This window comes from Toxotes jaculatrix, chromosome 11 (genome assembly GCF_017976425.1).
Source record: "Toxotes jaculatrix isolate fToxJac2 chromosome 11, fToxJac2.pri, whole genome shotgun sequence".
Classification (NCBI taxonomy): domain Eukaryota; kingdom Metazoa; phylum Chordata; class Actinopteri; family Toxotidae; genus Toxotes; species Toxotes jaculatrix.
In genome coordinates this window covers 9,028,122-9,046,677 of record NC_054404.1, presented here as the reverse complement: position 1 = coordinate 9,046,677, position 18,556 = coordinate 9,028,122, and the positions used below count along the sequence as shown (strand labels likewise).

General features: G+C 41.2%; 1 protein-coding gene across 1 annotated transcript; it reads right to left on the bottom strand.

The window, feature by feature from the left end:
- Positions 1-915: 915 nt before the first annotated feature.
- zranb1b (zinc finger, RAN-binding domain containing 1b) lies at positions 916-18,505 on the bottom strand. The gene is made up of 10 exons (XM_041049997.1): positions 18,152-18,505; positions 15,862-16,928; positions 10,513-10,700; positions 9,054-9,207; positions 8,028-8,099; positions 6,108-6,306; positions 5,071-5,191; positions 4,534-4,663; positions 2,994-3,223; positions 916-2,810 (listed from the first exon to the last, which is right to left on the bottom strand). Exons 2-10 carry the CDS (start codon positions 16,832-16,834, stop codon positions 2,592-2,594), a joined length of 2,286 nt encoding a protein of 761 aa, XP_040905931.1. The 5' UTR covers positions 16,835-16,928; positions 18,152-18,505; the 3' UTR covers positions 916-2,591.
- Positions 18,506-18,556: the final 51 nt, after the last annotated feature.

The following is an 18,556-nucleotide window of genomic DNA, read 5'->3' as shown; positions in this document are numbered from 1 at the left end:
TTTGACAGTGAAGTTTGTTTGGCCATATCATGTTTGGTTTTTGAGTAAATAGCAGGTGTTTGACAGGCCCGAATCAACCGATATTGAGCCCGTCGGAGCAGCTGTGAGCTGTAATAACTCTCTCTTTGTCTTTGTAATTAGAACTATAGCAAAGCTATAGGGGTCAAGACGCACACTGACACACAGACTCATACAGACACACAATAGTGTCAATACTACTAGCACACCGCACCACTCTCGACATTTCCCGCAGGTGAATTGTCTGGTATTAATTTTGTCACTGCTGTTATTCCTTGGCTTGGAAATACATTTCCCTTAATGCTTGTGTGTTAGGGATTCAGCCAATATTTGTTTACATTTTGGGAACTTGGCATCATCAAAAGTATATCGAATTAGCTTTTAGTGGTTCCTGTATGCAGTGTTCCCATGGATGTAAAGACAGCTATCTCTGGATTACTTCGATTAATGACCATTTATTTGGGACGGACATTAGAGACAATGATATCCTTGGAAAGTTGAAATGTGGCTGAACTCTGTTTGAAGAAATCTAGCAACTGGACCTAGAGTGATTGATTTTTGATTTGATTTTTTTTTTTTTTTTTTTTTTTTTTTTTTTTTCATAGTACTTGAGCTTAAATGATTAGTTGATTTTGGTAATGATAAATCAATGAGTCATTTTTAAAATTTTTACTGCGAGTAAAATTTTCATACTAATTAACCTTCAGTTGACTTGTTTGTACTAAAAAGTGTCACAAATTTTAAGTCCACTAGGGGGTGCTACAAACAAACAAACGTGAAGTTAGCAAGGTGCTTGTGTTGTGTCAAGTGACTTATCTGAAAACATGTAAAAGCAGAATTAACTGACTGTGAAATAACAATTAATAACCAAAAATATCAGACCAGGAAACAGTTTAGTTGAGACATTCAAAAAGGTTTTCCTTTATTTATTTTTTCCTTATTTTACCTGTTCTTTGCGTTACACTCTGTATAGTGAAATCAGGCCTAAATCCACAAACCATCATAGTCACAACTGCAACTATTGCATAAATACAAAGCAACATACAGGTGATGCTCAAAACGTGTATGATGCGAATGAAACACGAAAGAGGTTACAGTACGCAATGGCAAGAAAAAAACAAACATTCACAGCAAAAAAGGAACAAAAACTTTTTTTTGTTTTTTTTTCTGTCAGCTTTGGTTTTATATGTTGCAGTCTCTCACAACAACCTTAATCAAAAACTTAAAGATGTTTTCACATAATGACAACAAACAGGCGATACAGAGTAGGTGAGCTTATGTGTACCGTGAGGGTGACCGTGACAACAAATGCTATAAGGAAAGAAGGGACAAAGAGGAAGCAGGAGACAACAATGAGACAAGCGTGACTCTGTGTTTATGTTTGACATTGAATGTGTCTCACTTGTCTGCCCCCCCCAAAAAAAAAAACACAAAAGCACCAGATTTTAGGCATCCAAATGAGGTACTAAATCGCACGCAACGTAAGTAAACTTTTCACTGATGGTCATAAGTTGGTTCTTTCCTCACAGCAACAGTGTTTCTGTGCAACATGTCTTCATCAAGATTGAAAGAATAATTATCGAAACCACAAAAAGGAGAAAATAAAATATACAGAAAGCTCTTATTAGCTCAAATAAGTTTTCAAACAATAAATATGTAGAGTAAGTTCAGAGAAGAAAAAACATATGCACGCGCACACACTCACATACACGCAACTTCTCAGTTCAGTCAGTCCGGAAAAAAAAGGTAAACCAAAGATCCAACATGAATGTTTGTGTGCTAAACCTTAGTGAGTGTAGAGTTGACTTGTAAAGGGAAAAATCTCCCTTTTCAAGAGCTTCATATAATGACCTTAATTCAAGCAATGATACTTTATTTATATAGAAATGTTTTAATAAATGTGCAGTGCTTAGTAATAAGGATTAAAGTCATTTATTATTACACAATCTCTGGTTCTCTAAAGATAACGATATTTATTGGCTTTGTCCCTGCCCATTCAAAAACAAAATGCTAAACAAGCCAACTCTTTTACAACTGGAAAAAACATCATTAAATCAATTTGGAAGTGTGCTTTTGTCAGTGCCCATACTGAACGGATAAAAAGTGTTGATTTGAATCAATGCTGGTATATTTCCTTATACTCTTTTTTTTCTTTAAACAACCACATGCATTTACATCTATTGATAAAGATTCCTTTTTTCCTTTACATTTTGAAACTCAAAACAAATCAAAAAAGGTCATTTGCATTCGTAAACCTTTATTCTCTCCCCAAATCTGTGTTTTGCAGCAGTGGAGTTTGTCAGTTTGTCTCAGGTACTTCTGAGTAAAGTGTTGAATGTGTTTTATGTCTTATGTGTGCCAGAAGAGTAGCAGTGTCTTTTGTCAGGTGAAAGGTGGGTGGGGGCTTGTGGTTCCCTGTCCTCTCCTGAAGGCTTTCACAGTTTGTCCGTGTCAGGAAAGGAATAAAAAAACAAAAAACAAAAGCAAATCAATAATAAAGAAAAACTGTAAGAGAGAGGAGGGGGAGGAGTCCTGCCCCCCCCTGCAGACCACCTCCCCCTGCTTCAGTTTTGTCACTCGTCCTCATCATCCTCCTCCTCTTCGCCATCAGACAAAGAAGCGCAGGGTCGGATCTGCCGGTAGCCGTCCAGCCACTTCTCAACCATCTGAGTGACAAGTGGGTGGTTGCGGCGGCGCGAGCTTTTCTGAAGAGCCACCAGGACTCCGCCCTCGGTCACACAGCAGTCCAACCACTCCCGCAGCAGCTTCTCCTGCTGCTCTTCATTTCCCATCTGAGGGAACGGGAGGAAAAAAAATTTAGACATATCACTAGTCTAAATTCAGGATGTAATATACTCTCTTTGACTAGTATTGACACAGGCAACGTTCTTACTCATAACAAAAAACATCAATCATAGGCTCAATTTTAAAAAGACAAATAAGAAATCTATAGACACAGCAGGGGAGGTACTTACTTCCTGCGCTGAGAGGAAGTGAATGTGAAGCAGCTTCCTCTCGCTGTCGACCAGCGGCAGGAACGTGACCGTCACATCATCGTCTGTGTTGAGGTTGGCGCCCGCGCCGCGATTGTCGAAGCCGTCGTTCTCCATGGCCACCAGTGCTGAGAAGTGGCCCCGCGTGTAACCCAGAGCGATAGGGCTCTTCCAGCAGAAACTCTGCTCCCACAAAAGGGGCAAGTACACACCTGGAAGGAGAGGAGGAGAGAGACAAAGAGAATTTGTTTATTTTCTCAAAGATGAATATAGGTAAAGGAAAAAGATGTCCACTGTTGATTTACAACAAAAAAGAAGGAAAAGCTGCTTTCACCAGGTCTTTGTAGAATTTATCACATGAAGTGGAACCAACATTATGAGTTAAAGGGCTTGGGAACAGACATTATTTAGAGGCGCACACCTCTGTTTGTTTCTGGTAATTTAGACTATAAAACAATTGCAGTGAGCAAACAGGGCAAAAAAAAGGCCTCAAAAAAAAAAAAAAAATAGTCAGAAGTTTAACTGTTATATCCTGAACTTTTGTACCCAGGAAGCGAGAAGTTTTTTTGCTGATATCTCCTTAAAGTCTTTGATGATTGAGTCGCTTGATCAAGGTGGAAGAAGAAGAAGAAGAAGGCAGCTGTACAAGCTGTACTTAGTTACTTTCCACCACTGGCAATGTCCTACCATGTTGTCAGTGCTAACTACAGAATGAGATACCTGTTATACACACAACAATGCAGAAAGCACAATACACAAATACAGTGTCTCGTATTTCTTGAGGTCCATAATATACAGAGCAGGTCCAACACCTCCTGAATACCTCTGTAACTGACACCACAATTGAAAAGCCTCTGTAAAGCTACTCTTCTCTCCCAGTAACCATTGTGTTTTTACTGGGTTCACTTGGTCACCACTTTAACTGAGCTCCCCTCCCCTCTCTATAGGCGCCCATATGCACGCCTCCCTCAGTGTGTTTTACATTTGCTCCTGGCAACAGTAAATCACTGATCCATCAGACAGGCTTTACCACAAGCAGTTGGCCCTCGCGGAGCGCTTTCATCATCCCCCGTACAGCATCACTCAGCAGGCAAATTGAATCCAGATTGTTTTTACTGCTAGCAATAAAGGTGGACCATAGGATTGTTTGACTCAGGGTTCTGATGGTTTACATATGTTCAAATGTGTCTAGATGTGTGTGTGGAACATTTTCCTGCACCACAACACACTCCTATGTGCTCCTATGACAAAGAGGGTGTTTTGTTTTGCTGTTAATGTTATTTTGAGTCCCACGGTACGAAAATACCCCTTTAATGAAAGACACTAGACTGATGCATGTTGTAAATAGCAATTACTGACAGATCAGAGGGGCAGTTATGTCAGCTATGTCAGCTATGCAGACACATGTAGGCCGGAGCTATTTCACAAAGGAAGTCTAGTCCTTCTACGCCCACTGGAACAGAGCTGCACTCAACGTTTAATGATAACTGGTCAACACAACATCAGTTAACTCACTGCTCACCTTGAAAACGGGTGTACCCGAGTGTTTCGCCACGGAAACTTTTGTAATACTTCACTCCGTAGACGATAATAGGCCTACGAAGTATGTGTGCAAGAACGAAAATGTGGGTCTGCTCCAAGCTGGATCCTGGCTGTAAAAGAAAACACGACACAAAGGGAAAAACAGTTAGAAAGCCAAGGCCGACGACACTACAAAAACCATGATTCTCGAATGCTGCACATTCCCTCTGCCAAGTTGCAGCAGCATACTCCAAGCATTCAAACAAGAAAAACACTCAACAATTACTGCACTTTCACACCCAGATATAATAACAACCCGCCCAGATGCTTAGTCTGTGAGGTCACACAGAGCAGTGAGAAGCATAGAAATGCTGATGACAGCCAGGATGCACTTTCAGACGGCATTACAGATTAAGTACAGTGTGGTAAGAGCAGTAAAGCTTCTTGCATAATTTATACATCATTAGTGTGTCACATTTTAAGCACATCAAGCTCCTATCCTCGATTTTAATGAGTGTTTGCTTTTGTGTGTGCATACCTGACTAGCTAAGGAAAGGATGAAAGCCCAGTCTTCCTGCCACTGTTCCTCCCGAAGTGAAAAGTGCAGGCCGAAGCTTTGGGAATACCATGACTCCCACTCCTTCCAGCGCGTGTAAAACCTACAGACCACACACACAGGCATACACACACATATATAAATTCTGTTTTGTTTATGACATTATTTGACCTCTCTGTGCGGAAAGCCACGTGACTGCTATTCACTTTATTCCTCCATCTCTGTTGAGGTTTAGGTTGGATGGCAATTACTCATTATATCTAAACAGTAATTTTCTCACAGAAAAACCCACAGTTCCTTAGAAACAGACATGAGTCACACTGGGCTGTTTTGTTCATGTAGAATAAGAACCTAGGCCTTAAATTGTTTCAACTTTAAACTGGAGCAAGAGTTCCCAGTTCAAAGTCTGACATGTCTGTATGAGCCGACAATCCCAGCTTTTATATTCTCGGTATATATTCTGACCTCTAAACCACATGTCCCTATTTCAGACATAGTCATGTAATGCCAAAGGAAAACAAAATGTAACATGAGACTGTTGAATATCCTGTTTCAGCTGTTTTGGTGTCCTTGAGCAAGACTTAAACTTAACCTGCTCACTTCTTGTAAACATTTCTTTGTGAAACACTCAGCTAAATGCTACAGTATAAGGATAAACATGGCATGGATGTTTTGTTATTGGAACCTAATGCTTCACTGGTCAAGAATGTAGTGTAAAAATAGATTGTGTTTATTCAGTCTGCAACACGTTTATAAAAAATGCACCATATTCACCTTGTTTGGCCAAATTAAGATGCAAGCTGATTAAAATCATTCTCCTAAAAGCAGCAAACGAGCTGAAATTCCTCCCAATACTTTTCTATTATTAACATGTGTTGCATCATTCACTCTGCTAAACACAGTTTGAATATGCCTGAGACTAGATGCAAATCAGCATGCTACACTGCTGACAGATTGTGTTTTAAAGGACTGTAACACACTATAATCTGTAGTGTTAGTCCCCAGTCTGCAGGCCTTACCAGTGAGAACAGTCGTGCAGGCTGTCGTGGAGGGTCTTGCGGAGCACAGAGTCCTTGTCGTAGATCCCCCATGTAGCCTGCAGCACGGAGTCCAGCAGACAATCCCCGGCTGTGCGGTTCCACAGGGCATACAACCGACTGTCTAACCTAGTCCCAAGCTCCAGGGACCAGTTGATAATGGGAGACTCCTCTTCAAGTTCTGAACAAGAGAAGGAGGAAAAGTTGAGTGCTGTATCTCTCTATGCCTTAAAACCTGTCATTTGTACTAAATATTTGACCTCAAAGAGAACACACACTGTACTAAAAACTCAACAGTGAGGACTGTCTGGGGTTGTACAGAGGTTGTGTTTTTTTTTTCAAGGTGGCAAGACAGGTGATGGCATTTGAAAGGACTGTTTGGGAGAGTATTAATGGTTACTTGCACCTGTCAAAATAGATATGACTTAACAGCATCTAAATAGATCTGCATGTACACCACAAAACCTGATGACTGTGATAAGTCAGGAGAAGATATACATATACACATACGTCTGACTGTTCGTGTAAATATTTATAGCAGAAACATGTTGCAGAGTGCAAGTGAAAGCATCAACTGTTGCCTTGTGAAGACAGTCTCTTTAAACTGCACTGCTGCTTGCAACTGAACAGACAGAACACTGTCTGATCTTTTCTTCTGTTTAGTGTTATTGTGATGCAAGTGGCCAATCACAAAACAGTACGTTGTTTTTAAAATGCAAGGGAAGTCAGTGATGGTTCAGTGCCTTGAAACTGAAATTGACTGAATATTTTTGTACCAGTATTGGTGTATTTAAATGTATTTACAGTCAGTTGTTAATAGAAACACAACCACTTTAACAGATTTTTGGGGGGCTGGAGTTTTTGGACTGGTGGGGCACTGAAACAAATGAGCTCTGTAGTGGAAGAACAAACAGTCTTTTCCTACCGTGACCATGTGTTTGAAATTTACAAATTACCTTTTGTTTAGCTGTGGAAAGTGATTTATTTTGTAGCTGAGCTTTGTAGTTTGTAGAAACAAAAACAAAACAAGATCATATGGTTATGTTCAATTTAAATCACACTATGTTTTGAATTATTTTGGACACAACCATGCTCAAACCTCTAGCAATTAGCTTTCCTTTCATTATACTACATTGCTGATACATGTGTGATACTTTCTCTGACTGTTTTTTTTCCTGCAAATGCATACACATCATGCACGATTAAGAAAGGAAAGGGTTTACATGGTCAGGTAATCAGGTTTTAAGCAGTGTTAGCTGGTCTTGTCTTAACAAGGAGACAAGGTTTTCTGTTCACCTGGGCATTTCATGTTTCTGCCAAAACTCCTTACTTAAGTACAAGCAAACACACAAATTATCTTGAAGGTGAAATGAGGATTTCTGTCTCTCTTTTGCCTTGAAAAGTAGTCCCAAATATCTGACACACTGGGCTGATTAAACAGGACACACAAACAAGCAGAATCAAAGAGAGAAAGTGTTGCAGAAAAGTGATGCCTTTTAAATGTGTGTTTATATTTGCGTGTGTGTGTGTGTGGGCTGAGGGGAAGTACAATCATTCAGTGGGGATCAGAGAAATCCCTAAAACTCAATTAGGCTGATTAGGGTAGACGCAACTGGTACACACGATAAAGACAGGCCTCCTGGCAGAGTGACAAGCAGGCAGGCAAAACGCTGCGTTGGCAAGCTGTAAAATACAAGTAATATAACACTACCAGTACTCGGCAGCCTTCCCGTTATAGTGTACAGTTTGTGAGGGGGCTCCCTGTGTTTGCCAAGCTGCCAGACCATCGTTGTCATCATTCTCTCTTTCTCTCTCACAGTAGTTGCGTAAGTATGTAAGCACAGCATGAGATAGGTGTTACTGCAACACTAAGTCGTGAAGCTGATAGAGAAAAGATTTCACCTTTTTGTACGTCTCGGTCCAGCACCTCGTCAAACAGTTTTTCCTGGACTGCTGGGGGCAAGTCTTCGATGTCTGAAATAAAAAAGCAACAGTAAACAAAGAGAACTGAATGAGAGAAATAAAAAAAAAGGTGTTATTAGAGGAGACACAGAGCACACAGGTGCAGGGAAAGCCAAGTCTTGCTTTTAACCGTATTTTATCTGATGAATGCTTTCATCTCTACTAGCTGTAACGCTTTATTGGAATGACTGAAAAGGACAACTAGAATTTTTTTTCTGTCGTGGCTCGTTTTAACTCAAGCCACCATGTTTTGTTCTTTCCACAATAGCCTCTGGCTTTCACTGCATGCTCCAAGCTCCTGTCAACACAGTAGCTCATTCTTTAGCTAAAATAAATGAATGCATTGACTTTGTGGAACTGAACAGAATGACTTTCTATAGTGGCCAGAAGCCAAGGTCTGCATTGTCCTGAACACTCAGCATAACAAAAAAAAAAAACAACTTTAGCTTAGCTACCAGCAACAGACTGAACCATAATAGCTATTCCACACAATGGAATTCAATAGAAATAGCATTAAATGCATGCAATTTTACAGAAAGACATTGTCAAAAATGCTAAATATAGCATTGTGATGAACAAGAGACATGCACTGTTGGCGGGCTGGTATACTGAGTATGTAAGAACAATGCTCAAACAGTGAGCCAGAAGTAGCCTACATCTTCTGGCAGCTGGAAACAGACAACCGTAGCATTATGTCCCCTCAGCATCCGAACAACAAGCAATTTCATACGCCACAAGTAAACAAAACAAGCATTCTATCACACACTTGGCAAGCCGGAGGGGATGACTAGACTGAGTTTCTTCAGCTACAGAGTTTTAACTTCCCTTTTTACCAAACGCTGAAAGTAAACTCTGCCAGCTTCTGGAATTCATGGTATGACATCCATCAATTTGTGAGTGCGCAGCCTGTGGTGGTTTTGGTCCTACTTGTTTGTTTGTTTGTTTGTTTGCTGATGAGCTGCTGACCTGCAGGCAGGGTGAAGGTCACCAAATCAGTGAGGAAATAGCAGGTGAAGTCTCCCTTGCGCTGGTGAAGAGAGGCCGCTACCTCACGACGGATCTGCTCCGTTAACTCAGGACATACCATGGCTGGAATACACTTTGCTGCCTGTTGGGACACCTGCAGAAAGGAAGGAAGAATAATATAGATATAAGAGAGTATATAAGAGGTTGACAAGTGAGCAAGACCAAATCTGACAATTGCAGAGGGTGGTATTTCATAAGTAACCACAAAACCAAATAGCAGTGTGGTGCAAAACCAGCTTTTGGGGTAGTTTAGCTACATTCTGTGCAAGTGGTGACAAGGTGAGATCTGATTAAAGGTGTTATTTGTACAACTGAAAAATAAAGAAATAATCTTTGACAAAATAACTTTATCTAAAACATTTAAATAAAAAGGCAGTAGTAGTGGAGGTAGAGGTTACACCAGGGCATGTTTAAAGCATAGAAGAAATCAATACCAGAGGTCAAGGGACTGTTCAGTGGAATGACGGAAATTCTGTAAAGGTATTGTACAGTGGGGAACATGAGAATTTATTTAGCTGAAGAGATGTTTTCTACAAGTAAAGCTGATACTCGAGCGTAGTTGAAGCCATTACTTGTTTTGTGTGTTTAGGTAGGTGACTGTGGTCTGAGCTAATTTTACTTTCACTAATCTAATCTAAGTTGCCTCTGGGGCAAGAGGATGAAAAGAGAGGTTTCTGTGTTCCTGCGTTCAAGCAGTTGTCAGCTTTGAAGAATATTCGGGGCATGATCCAGTGCTTGCTCACTGACCCCCTCAGAAAAGAAACCGGGACAGTGACTGATTGTGGGAGGAGAGGTGTGCATACAGATAATCTGGGATCACAGTGCTGACGGCAAGCGAGCAGCTATCAACCTCAGTACATGCACAATGCAGACACACACATATTAGCTCAGTGAGCCTTCTGGTTATACAGCCACACCAGGTAACTCATATTTATAACAAAAGACCAGATATAAAAATCACTAACATAGGACGGCAATTTCATCTAAATCTGGTTTTCTGTAAGGCTGACAGAAAAGGAGGCACAGAGACACGAGTGTGTGGCTGAATTCCAGCCTCTTTTCTCTCTGCAAACCCTTTGCCCTTGTGATTCCTCTTGGCTGATCTCATTGGATGTTGAGATTAACAGACTTCACTAGAAAAAGCCGCATCAACTCTGACTCATAAACAAACACTGCTGCAGTGATACCATGATTTAAGGGTGCAACTTCCACCAAATACCCTCCAATTTTTATACTGTTGTTGTTTTTTAACATTTTGAACTTTTTTTTTTTTTTTTACAGTTAATATATGACTCAAACCTGGCCATGCAGTCACTCTTAAATAAAAATGACTATATAGTCCCTTGCAAGATATAACATGACTAATGAGAAAATCTGTATCAGTTGCACAATGACTGACCTCTGTGAGTAACACAGCCAGCATATCCTGTCTCTGAAAGCGGATGGCTAGGTGAACCAGCGTGAAGCCATCATCAAATGCTGAGGGCCGATTTAATAGGCGCACTTCATCTGATGTTAGCTGTCGTGCAATGTCACCTCCCGATGACTTGTAGGCCTCCACAGCCGCCAGGTCGCCCTCCACCACACCTGTCAGACAAAGAGGGAGAAGGGAGAGGTCACATTAATAAGGAACATTAAAGTGAAGATGTCTTCTTTAGATACTTTTAAGTAGAAGAAATTTACCATGGTAGAATCAACTAGACAGAGTACAGTTTGAACAAAGAGAGTATTTTGCTTTTAATTATAAGCCAGCACAAGCTCACAATTGAAAAGAGTGTTACTTTTCACTTTTCAAACATAGATTTAACTGTGTAAGGATTGATATAAATCAACAGTGGCAAATATGTTGAGCAGTGACATTAGAATCACATCATGACTTGGTGCGGATACAAAACTGACTTATCTTCAGAACAATCTTGTGCAGGGGACATTCTGTGCTCAACTAAAAAGTATAAAATATTAGAGATCAAAATGTGCTTTATGTGTCACACCCGGAACAGCTTTGAGGCTTCACCGTCTTTAAAGTCAAGAGGAAAAGACAATAGGGGGCCACTTTCTAATCATTCAGTTATTTTATGCCTTCTTTATCATCAGACTTAGATCTTACAGCGAGGGTTAAAGGATGTGCTGGCTCAGACAGATGCAGGTGTTTCCTTTGCTTTTTTGACACAAAGTGCAAATATGAACAACCACCATCTACTGCTAACTCTCAGGCGCAACGACTGGCCAACTCACCAAGACAGTCAAACTATACAAACACATCTGACTGTATGCAGCAGAAAACAGACACTAGTATACACTCTTTTGCTTTGAAGTTATTATGAGAAGTAATAGTCAGAGTGATCCAGCACTAAAACCTGCTCCCTGATAAACAAACTAGTTAGCCGTAAACTTTGACATTTTTAGAGCACATCTGATGCTCAGAAAAGCAAATAATTTCACATCAGTTCTGTGTTTTAATGTAGGAGGGAGTGAGAAAAAAAGGCGAGTTAATGTGAATGTAGTGTGAGTGCGGAATAATGAACTGTCCTGAGAGGCTAGAGGATGGGGGTATTTTTAGTTATCTTTATGTGGATGGTTGTATGATCAGCTCAACACAAAAAAGTTGTATGTCTTAACTTTCAGCACCAACAGCAACACAGTGAGATAAAGCCAAAGTTATTAGCTTTTTGAGGAGAAAAAACTATTTGGACAAGTGTGTTGATATAACAGAATAAAATCAAATCAAACCAGAAAATGTACCTTCATTTCAACGCTACACGGCAAAATTCCTCTTTCCATTTCTAGCATGTACAGTAAATGCCCGTGTAGTAGTCTCTCGTACATTTGACAGCATTAAACACTGTTGAGCTTTTGTTCTCATGTCAAAGGACCACACACAATGCTCAGCTGCATAATCTGTGTGTGTGAGTGAGACAGAGAGTGAGAGAGACATGGAGTGGGTGGAAGGACTCGCTGTGCCATGTGGAGCTGGCTAGCAGTGTGAGAGATGAAGAGAGAAACTACACAATGGTAGTGCAGTGTGAGAGGGATCACAACCACTTTCCACAAAACACTCCATTAGTGCGGGCGTGTCTGTAACCCTACAGTCAGTACTGTACTCACAGATCCTTTAGACAACACAAAAAGGTGCATAATCGCAAACAGGCGTACACTTCAAGACAGACTGGTGAAAGTGGTGCCAGTCTTTTTCCTCCACACAGTAAATGTTCTTTCCTTTCAATAATGTGGAAGGAAACAACTTTATCAAAGTAAAATGAACGACGGCCATCAGATAAATGTTGGTACTTTAAAGTCTGTTTGTGTGAACCAGCCACTTCAGTGGGTAATGCGCCACCATGTAAGGCTCTCTCTTAATTGCTTATTGGTTAAATAAGTGAATAAGACTGACAGATTTTGGGATGTTCAAAACAACCTGGAGTTTCTTTCATGCTCCAAAGGCGTATTCTGGCGGTGGCCTAAAAATGTTGGCTGAACTTCAGTGGGAAATTAGAGTTGGCATTTTTTTTTAATATTCTGGCAATTATAGACAAACGATTAATCAAAAAAATTACTGGTACATTAAGTCATTAGTTGCAGCCCTAGAACTTGTCTACCACATTTAGCTTTTAAAGTTAGCTAAAAGAAACAAGGTAAACCACACTGCTTACTGTCTTCTCCACATCAACATCTCCTTCACCTGCCTTCTTTTTTCCCGACTACAAAACTGAGCTTTTTACCAAGTCATTTGACCTTTAATTTCTTAAACCAAGCAAAATAATGTGCACATAAGGTGAGATAATTCGATCAGTTTCCATGAATGAATGAATAAATGTACATGTTTTGCTAGGATAACTTTATTTATCATAGCGTAGCAATCTGCCTCACTTTGTTGTGTTTCAGGATTCTGACACTCATTTCTAGAAATTTACTGAAACAAGGAAGCTTGCACTGGAGACAAGTGAAATCATCTCACCCTTTTGGCAGAACTGTTTAAAAAAGTAAGTACTGAAGACTAAATCTGGCTCATTATTAGTTGTGAGGATGGGTGCTACAGTAAACCCAGTCCCAACCTTTTATAGAAGCTCTCAAAAGAAAACAGGCTTCAGGGTTTTCCCAGTTTACAGTATACTATTTATTGTGTTGAGTCAGTATAAAACTTTGGAGGGAAATCACTCCTTGCCTAATTCTGACTTGACAAGTTTTTATATATTCAGGGTTGTTAATCTTAACCTTAACCTTATTTTGTTATTGTTTTTATAAACATTGACTGAAATAATGAACAATTTGAAGTATGTTTGCATCATTTATTGTTCTCCTGTTCATATCTGAAAGACAGACTTCTTTCACAGAGAATGTATAACTTTTTTTTTTTTTTTGTAATGAATCACTCAGCCCTGGTTAATTCTGTCACACAGGGACACAGGACAGGTTTGGTGTTTGCACATTTCCCCATGTTCACATGGGCTTCCTTTGACTGCTCGTGTTTCCTTTCACATTCTTAAGGCAGGAACATTGGAGACTTTGATGTGTATGAAGGTATTGATAAATGTGAGTGACTGTGAGTTTATCCTTGAAACATAGATGACTAACTACGCACATGATCAATATTTAGACTGGAAACACTGACCACTGTTTTCTAAATAAAACTTATTTTTGGATATATTGTAGAACTATGTTTATCCAAAACTATTACTACGTTTGAGTAATATATTATTTTTAGGCAGGAGAGGATAGCATGGTGAACACACCTGCCCATAACACTGTTCCTGAAAGAAACCTTTGCAGAACAGCAGAGAGGGTCAACATACAATGTCAGTGTTTGCCCTCAAAAGCAACATCATGAAAGCCACTCCTCTGAAAACAGATGAACAATCACAAATCTGTTTATAGCCCCATAAACAGGATAATAATGTAATGCCTTGGCACTGGGTTGAAAGGAGCAATGACCACACAAACACTACACATGTAAGCAACATCAGTTGAGTTTAGGTAGTTGGCCTTGGGTTATCCACAATGTGGGGGTAAAGGTCATTGCTGTTGACCAAGAGTTCTTTATTTTTGACTTCTGCTGCATGCGTCATGCTATTTTTAGTGCAGCAAGTCCCTTAGGAAACAGGAGCTTCTATCAGAACTTTGGGGCCACTGTTTACAAACACTGATGTCTCTACGTCGATGACAAGGAAACCTACCTAGCAACAGAAGACAGACTCACTTGCCTTTCCTCAACACAAGTAAGCTATGCATGCGTCGTCCTCTGAGACTGCAGCTGGGTCATACCTCATTCACTCACTATTCCCTACACATTAACATTTGGTGGTTTACTACACAGTGAGAATTACACAGAGATGTTAAATATCATCATCTTGTTTCACTGCTGACAGATGTGGTGAGACATTAATGTAACTTACATGTCTGTCACACTAGGGACACTACATTTTTGTTCCATTGTGGGAATATCTGAGGGCAAAAAAATTCAGAATCTCAAATTTTCTACAGTTGAAACAATTAGTTGATTAATATGTTAGTCAACAGGAAACAACTTAAATTGTTGAATAATCATCTAAGTCATTCATCAAGCAAAAATACCAAAAAGATTTTTGTTTTAGCTCTTCAAATGTGAATATTTTATGTTTGTTGTTTTCTATGATAATGAACTGAATATTTCTGCTTAAGCAATATACATATGGTCACTTGTGCTCAAGGAAACTATAATGGGAATTCTCCCCAAATCTTAACTGATTAATCAACCAAATAAAAGGCATAATGATCATGAAAATAATTGTTAGCTGAAGACCTAAAATCTTCCAGAGTAGATGTAACAAACTTGGTGGCAAATGGGAAGTGATTTCAGACGTGGCTTGGATTTAATTTCCTTCAAGGGACAATGGAGAAATGAGGAGGCACTTCCAATCAGATAAGGAGAGTGAACACTTGAATATGCTAAAAGAAATCACACCCACTCACATCAAACATTCTGAACAGATGAGACTTGGCCTCAAGGGGACAAGCTGCACAGACATGAGGGAATTCACCATGTCACATGCAGTAAGAGACCCCGTGTAGGACCAGAAGCAAACCAACTACAGTGAAATTTCTTTGACAATCAGACCCAATGATTCCTCTCCTTTGAGGAATGTAACAGCATGAAAAACTGTGTAACTATTAATCACTACAAGAGCGTCACTGGGATATCAAATACACCGGTGCCTGTAAAAAATTGTGATGAGTGTAACACTGAAAAATTATATGTCAAACAGACAGATATGGAAAAAGGACTGGAGGAAGGACTGAGTAGGTGTGCAGAACAAACTCTATGTAGCCATGGCAAAGGCAGGAGAAAGAGTGAGATAGTGGTGTGAGAGAGAGAAAAAAAAAAGCAATCACTAGTTGTTCTTAAAATGCTCATCCTCCCTCCCACTCCACATTCACCAGTCTACAGTGTGGGTGGCCGGACACTTGCTGCTTGTGTAGGGAAGTTTTACTCTCGCTGAATGCAGAGGATTTCTAAGCACATATAGCATATCAGCATTTGTAGGATGTGACTCAGAATCATCTGGAGTTAGATATAGAAACTGGATCGCACCAAATTACCTTGCAGATGGTAAAACTATATCATTCAGTCTGACAAATTCTGGGAAATCCCATTTCACAGTGTTACCTTGGCTTTCATCATTCAGTTGAGTCATTGCCCACCTCATAATACAACAAAATACAAGGACAACAAGCAATGTAAGCTTCAATAAAATCATATATTCCTGAAACTCACCAACACAGGCATTGAGGAAGAGCCAATCAGTCCTTCTCATCCTGTTCTTAATCTGTTTCAGTTTTTTGAAATCCACCTCCAGCTCCTCTTTGCTTCCAATTCCAGCCCCTGACGCCAATTCAATCCTCTGAAAGTCCATGTTCATCTCTGACTCCCGTTTCGAAGTTGGGGGAGACCTCCTTTGGCTGCTGCTACAACCTCCCACCCCACCTACCACACTCCCTACTCCTTGCCCTACAACATGCCCAACAACACCCCTCCTGTTGTCCCTGTCCTGTTCATTAAGTTTTGAGGAAGGCTGTTGGCTCTCAGGCTCTGATGCCAGTTCAATGGGTTCGGTTAGCAGACTATTTGGCCTGGGGTGGTCGCACACCACACACTTTTGTGCCTTGGCCCAGTTCTCATAAGTGCAGGCAGTGCAGGTCCAGTGCTGCGAGTGAGTGTTGAGCCTATTACGGTCATTGTATTCCTCACAGGGGTCTGTCGTGGTGACCAGGGGAGTAGGGCGGCATCCAGATCCTGAGGTCTGGGGTGACTCTGTGGGGCTGCGTGGCTGCTGGGTATGATGTCCTTGATGGGTTGCATGTTGCCCATGCTGTTGTTGTTGAACTTGCTGCCTCTGGCACAGGCACTGGGTGCAACGGATGGCCCGAGGCCAGTTCAGATAGGTGCACATGTGGCATGACCACTTGCTACTAGTCTCAGGAACATCAGCAATGCGGACACGGGGTCGGGCACTGGAGTCTGGGCAAATAAGTAAGCTGGAGCCCCCCTGGGGAGGGCTGTTGCTGAGATCTGCAGGGTCCCATTGGTGCAGACTGGCATCCAGAGCAGGGCTGCTCTTGAAGGGCTCCTCAGTAATGATGGCACCCCCACTGGGCTTCTGAGCGCGGCACATGGTGCACTTGATGGCTGACGGCCAGTTCTCGTATGTGCAGTATTCACAGGCCCACTTGGCAACCAGCTCGGTCATCGTCGCGCTGCCGCTGAGGGAGGTTGCCTGCCGTTCAGAGGGGCTCTCAGCTCGGCAGATCCACTCTTAAGGAGATCACACAGCAAGCAGTACACTAGGGTACAAAGAAAAGAAAAAAAGCACAGGGCATCTTAGCGAAACAATTTTATGTTATGCAAAACATATTGAACTCGACTACACTACATAAAACACAAAACAAAATTTCTTATGAAGGTGTGAGTGTCTGCGCTCTTAACTTTTTAAAAAGTTTCTAGTGGTATATTTCGCCAATAATGAGTTATTACATAGAACGCAGACAAAGCGTCTTTATTACAGCCACCTGTGCCACTCAGCCCTTGGGTCATTCACTGTCAGTCACTTGCAAAAATCTACTTTGCTCTTGATCTGTGTCCGATCTGTAGCAAAAACAAACAAAAAAAACAAACAAACAAACAAAGGCAGCAATGTTTAAAAGACCCACAAAGTGCCGAAAGTGCCAGGACGACGAGTGCAACTCTGAACCTCCGCGCTTATGTGAAAACCTGACACTGGCTTTAAACACATACAGTAAGTTACATACACCGGGCAAATGTGCCCTACAGCCGAGCAGGGTAACAAGAGACAAGGGCAGATGAAACCAGACACCCAGCAGGGAGGCGCGTGACTGGTTAAGACACTTACTGATGCACAGAAACCGAATTCGCCCCCAAAGCCTATTACCTTCATATGAAACTGAATAATCCAAACTGTTATGCGCCCGTTGTTAAATTCTTAACATTATTTACCAAAGACAATAAGATAAAGTTGTTGTTAGCCCGCTGGGGCAGCTCAGGGAAGGGTCGGTGGTACAGTGTTTACACCACGCCTCCAAGTTTACCAACACACCGTGAGAAATTCAACACATTTGCGAGAAGAGAGCTGCGGGTTGTGCTAACAAGACTTTTATTTCAAAACATATGGACCTTGCCCATTCTTGACAGCTAAGGTAGTCACATTCAAGCAGTTTATACTTGTGACAAATCGTTTCGTGCATAAAATCCATACATTCAGGAATTCGGCTGAAGTTGACTTTGTCATGTGTGCAATTGCAGCCATCATTACTTAACTAACAAAACAGCTACTACAGCTGTAGTATGTGTAAACAGAGCCACGGAGCGAGCTAGCTGTTAAGTTATCTTACATGAAAATTAGGCAGCGTTCGTTCGCTTGGCAGCCAGGAATTACAGTCAAGCTAGCTGGCTGTTCGCTAACATTACGGGATAATGTTCTGACTGTCTCTGCCTGTAATCGTTTGAGAGGCCCTTATCAACTCTACCAGAGGGTCGTAGAAAGCCTTACCTTTGCTTTGCTGTGTTTACACTCCTTAGTTTCACACCGCAGCCAAAACAAATGGAGCTTCCCCAAGCTTCCCCCCCACCCGACCATAGAAACCCACTCCAATCCGAACTCAGTCTTCTCTCACTTGGCCGACACCAGCTGCATATTTACTTCTTTGGGGCGCCGTTTAGTTGGCAGTTGAAGGTCCATACATACCATGGAGAAAGAACCCCCCCCCCCCCCCCAGTCCCGTCCATCGGTCGACTGCTTTGACGCTTTAAATCATTTTTTATCTTCTTCCCAGTTTCCAAACACTAAGCAGACGGGTTTTAATGGCGACACAGGGAAAGAGAAGCAGCCGAGATAGGGCTGAAAAATACACTACGAGGGAGAGCAGAGAGCTCCGGGCCGTGTTACAGTTAGAGG

Bases quoted from the DNA above. Each gene is read 5' to 3' on its own strand.
- zranb1b (XM_041049997.1), bottom strand. From the start codon at position 16,834: ATGACCGAGCTGGTTGCCAAGTGGGCCTGTGAATACTGCACATACGAG. The intron at 6,307-8,027 runs GTGAAATCTTTT...TCTCTTGTTCAG, and splicing joins GGACCGAGACGTACAAAAAG to AACTTGAAGAGGAGTCTCCC. The intron at 4,664-5,070 runs GTATGCACACAC...TTTCTTTTACAG, and splicing joins TCCTTTCCTTAGCTAGTCAG to CCAGGATCCAGCTTGGAGCA.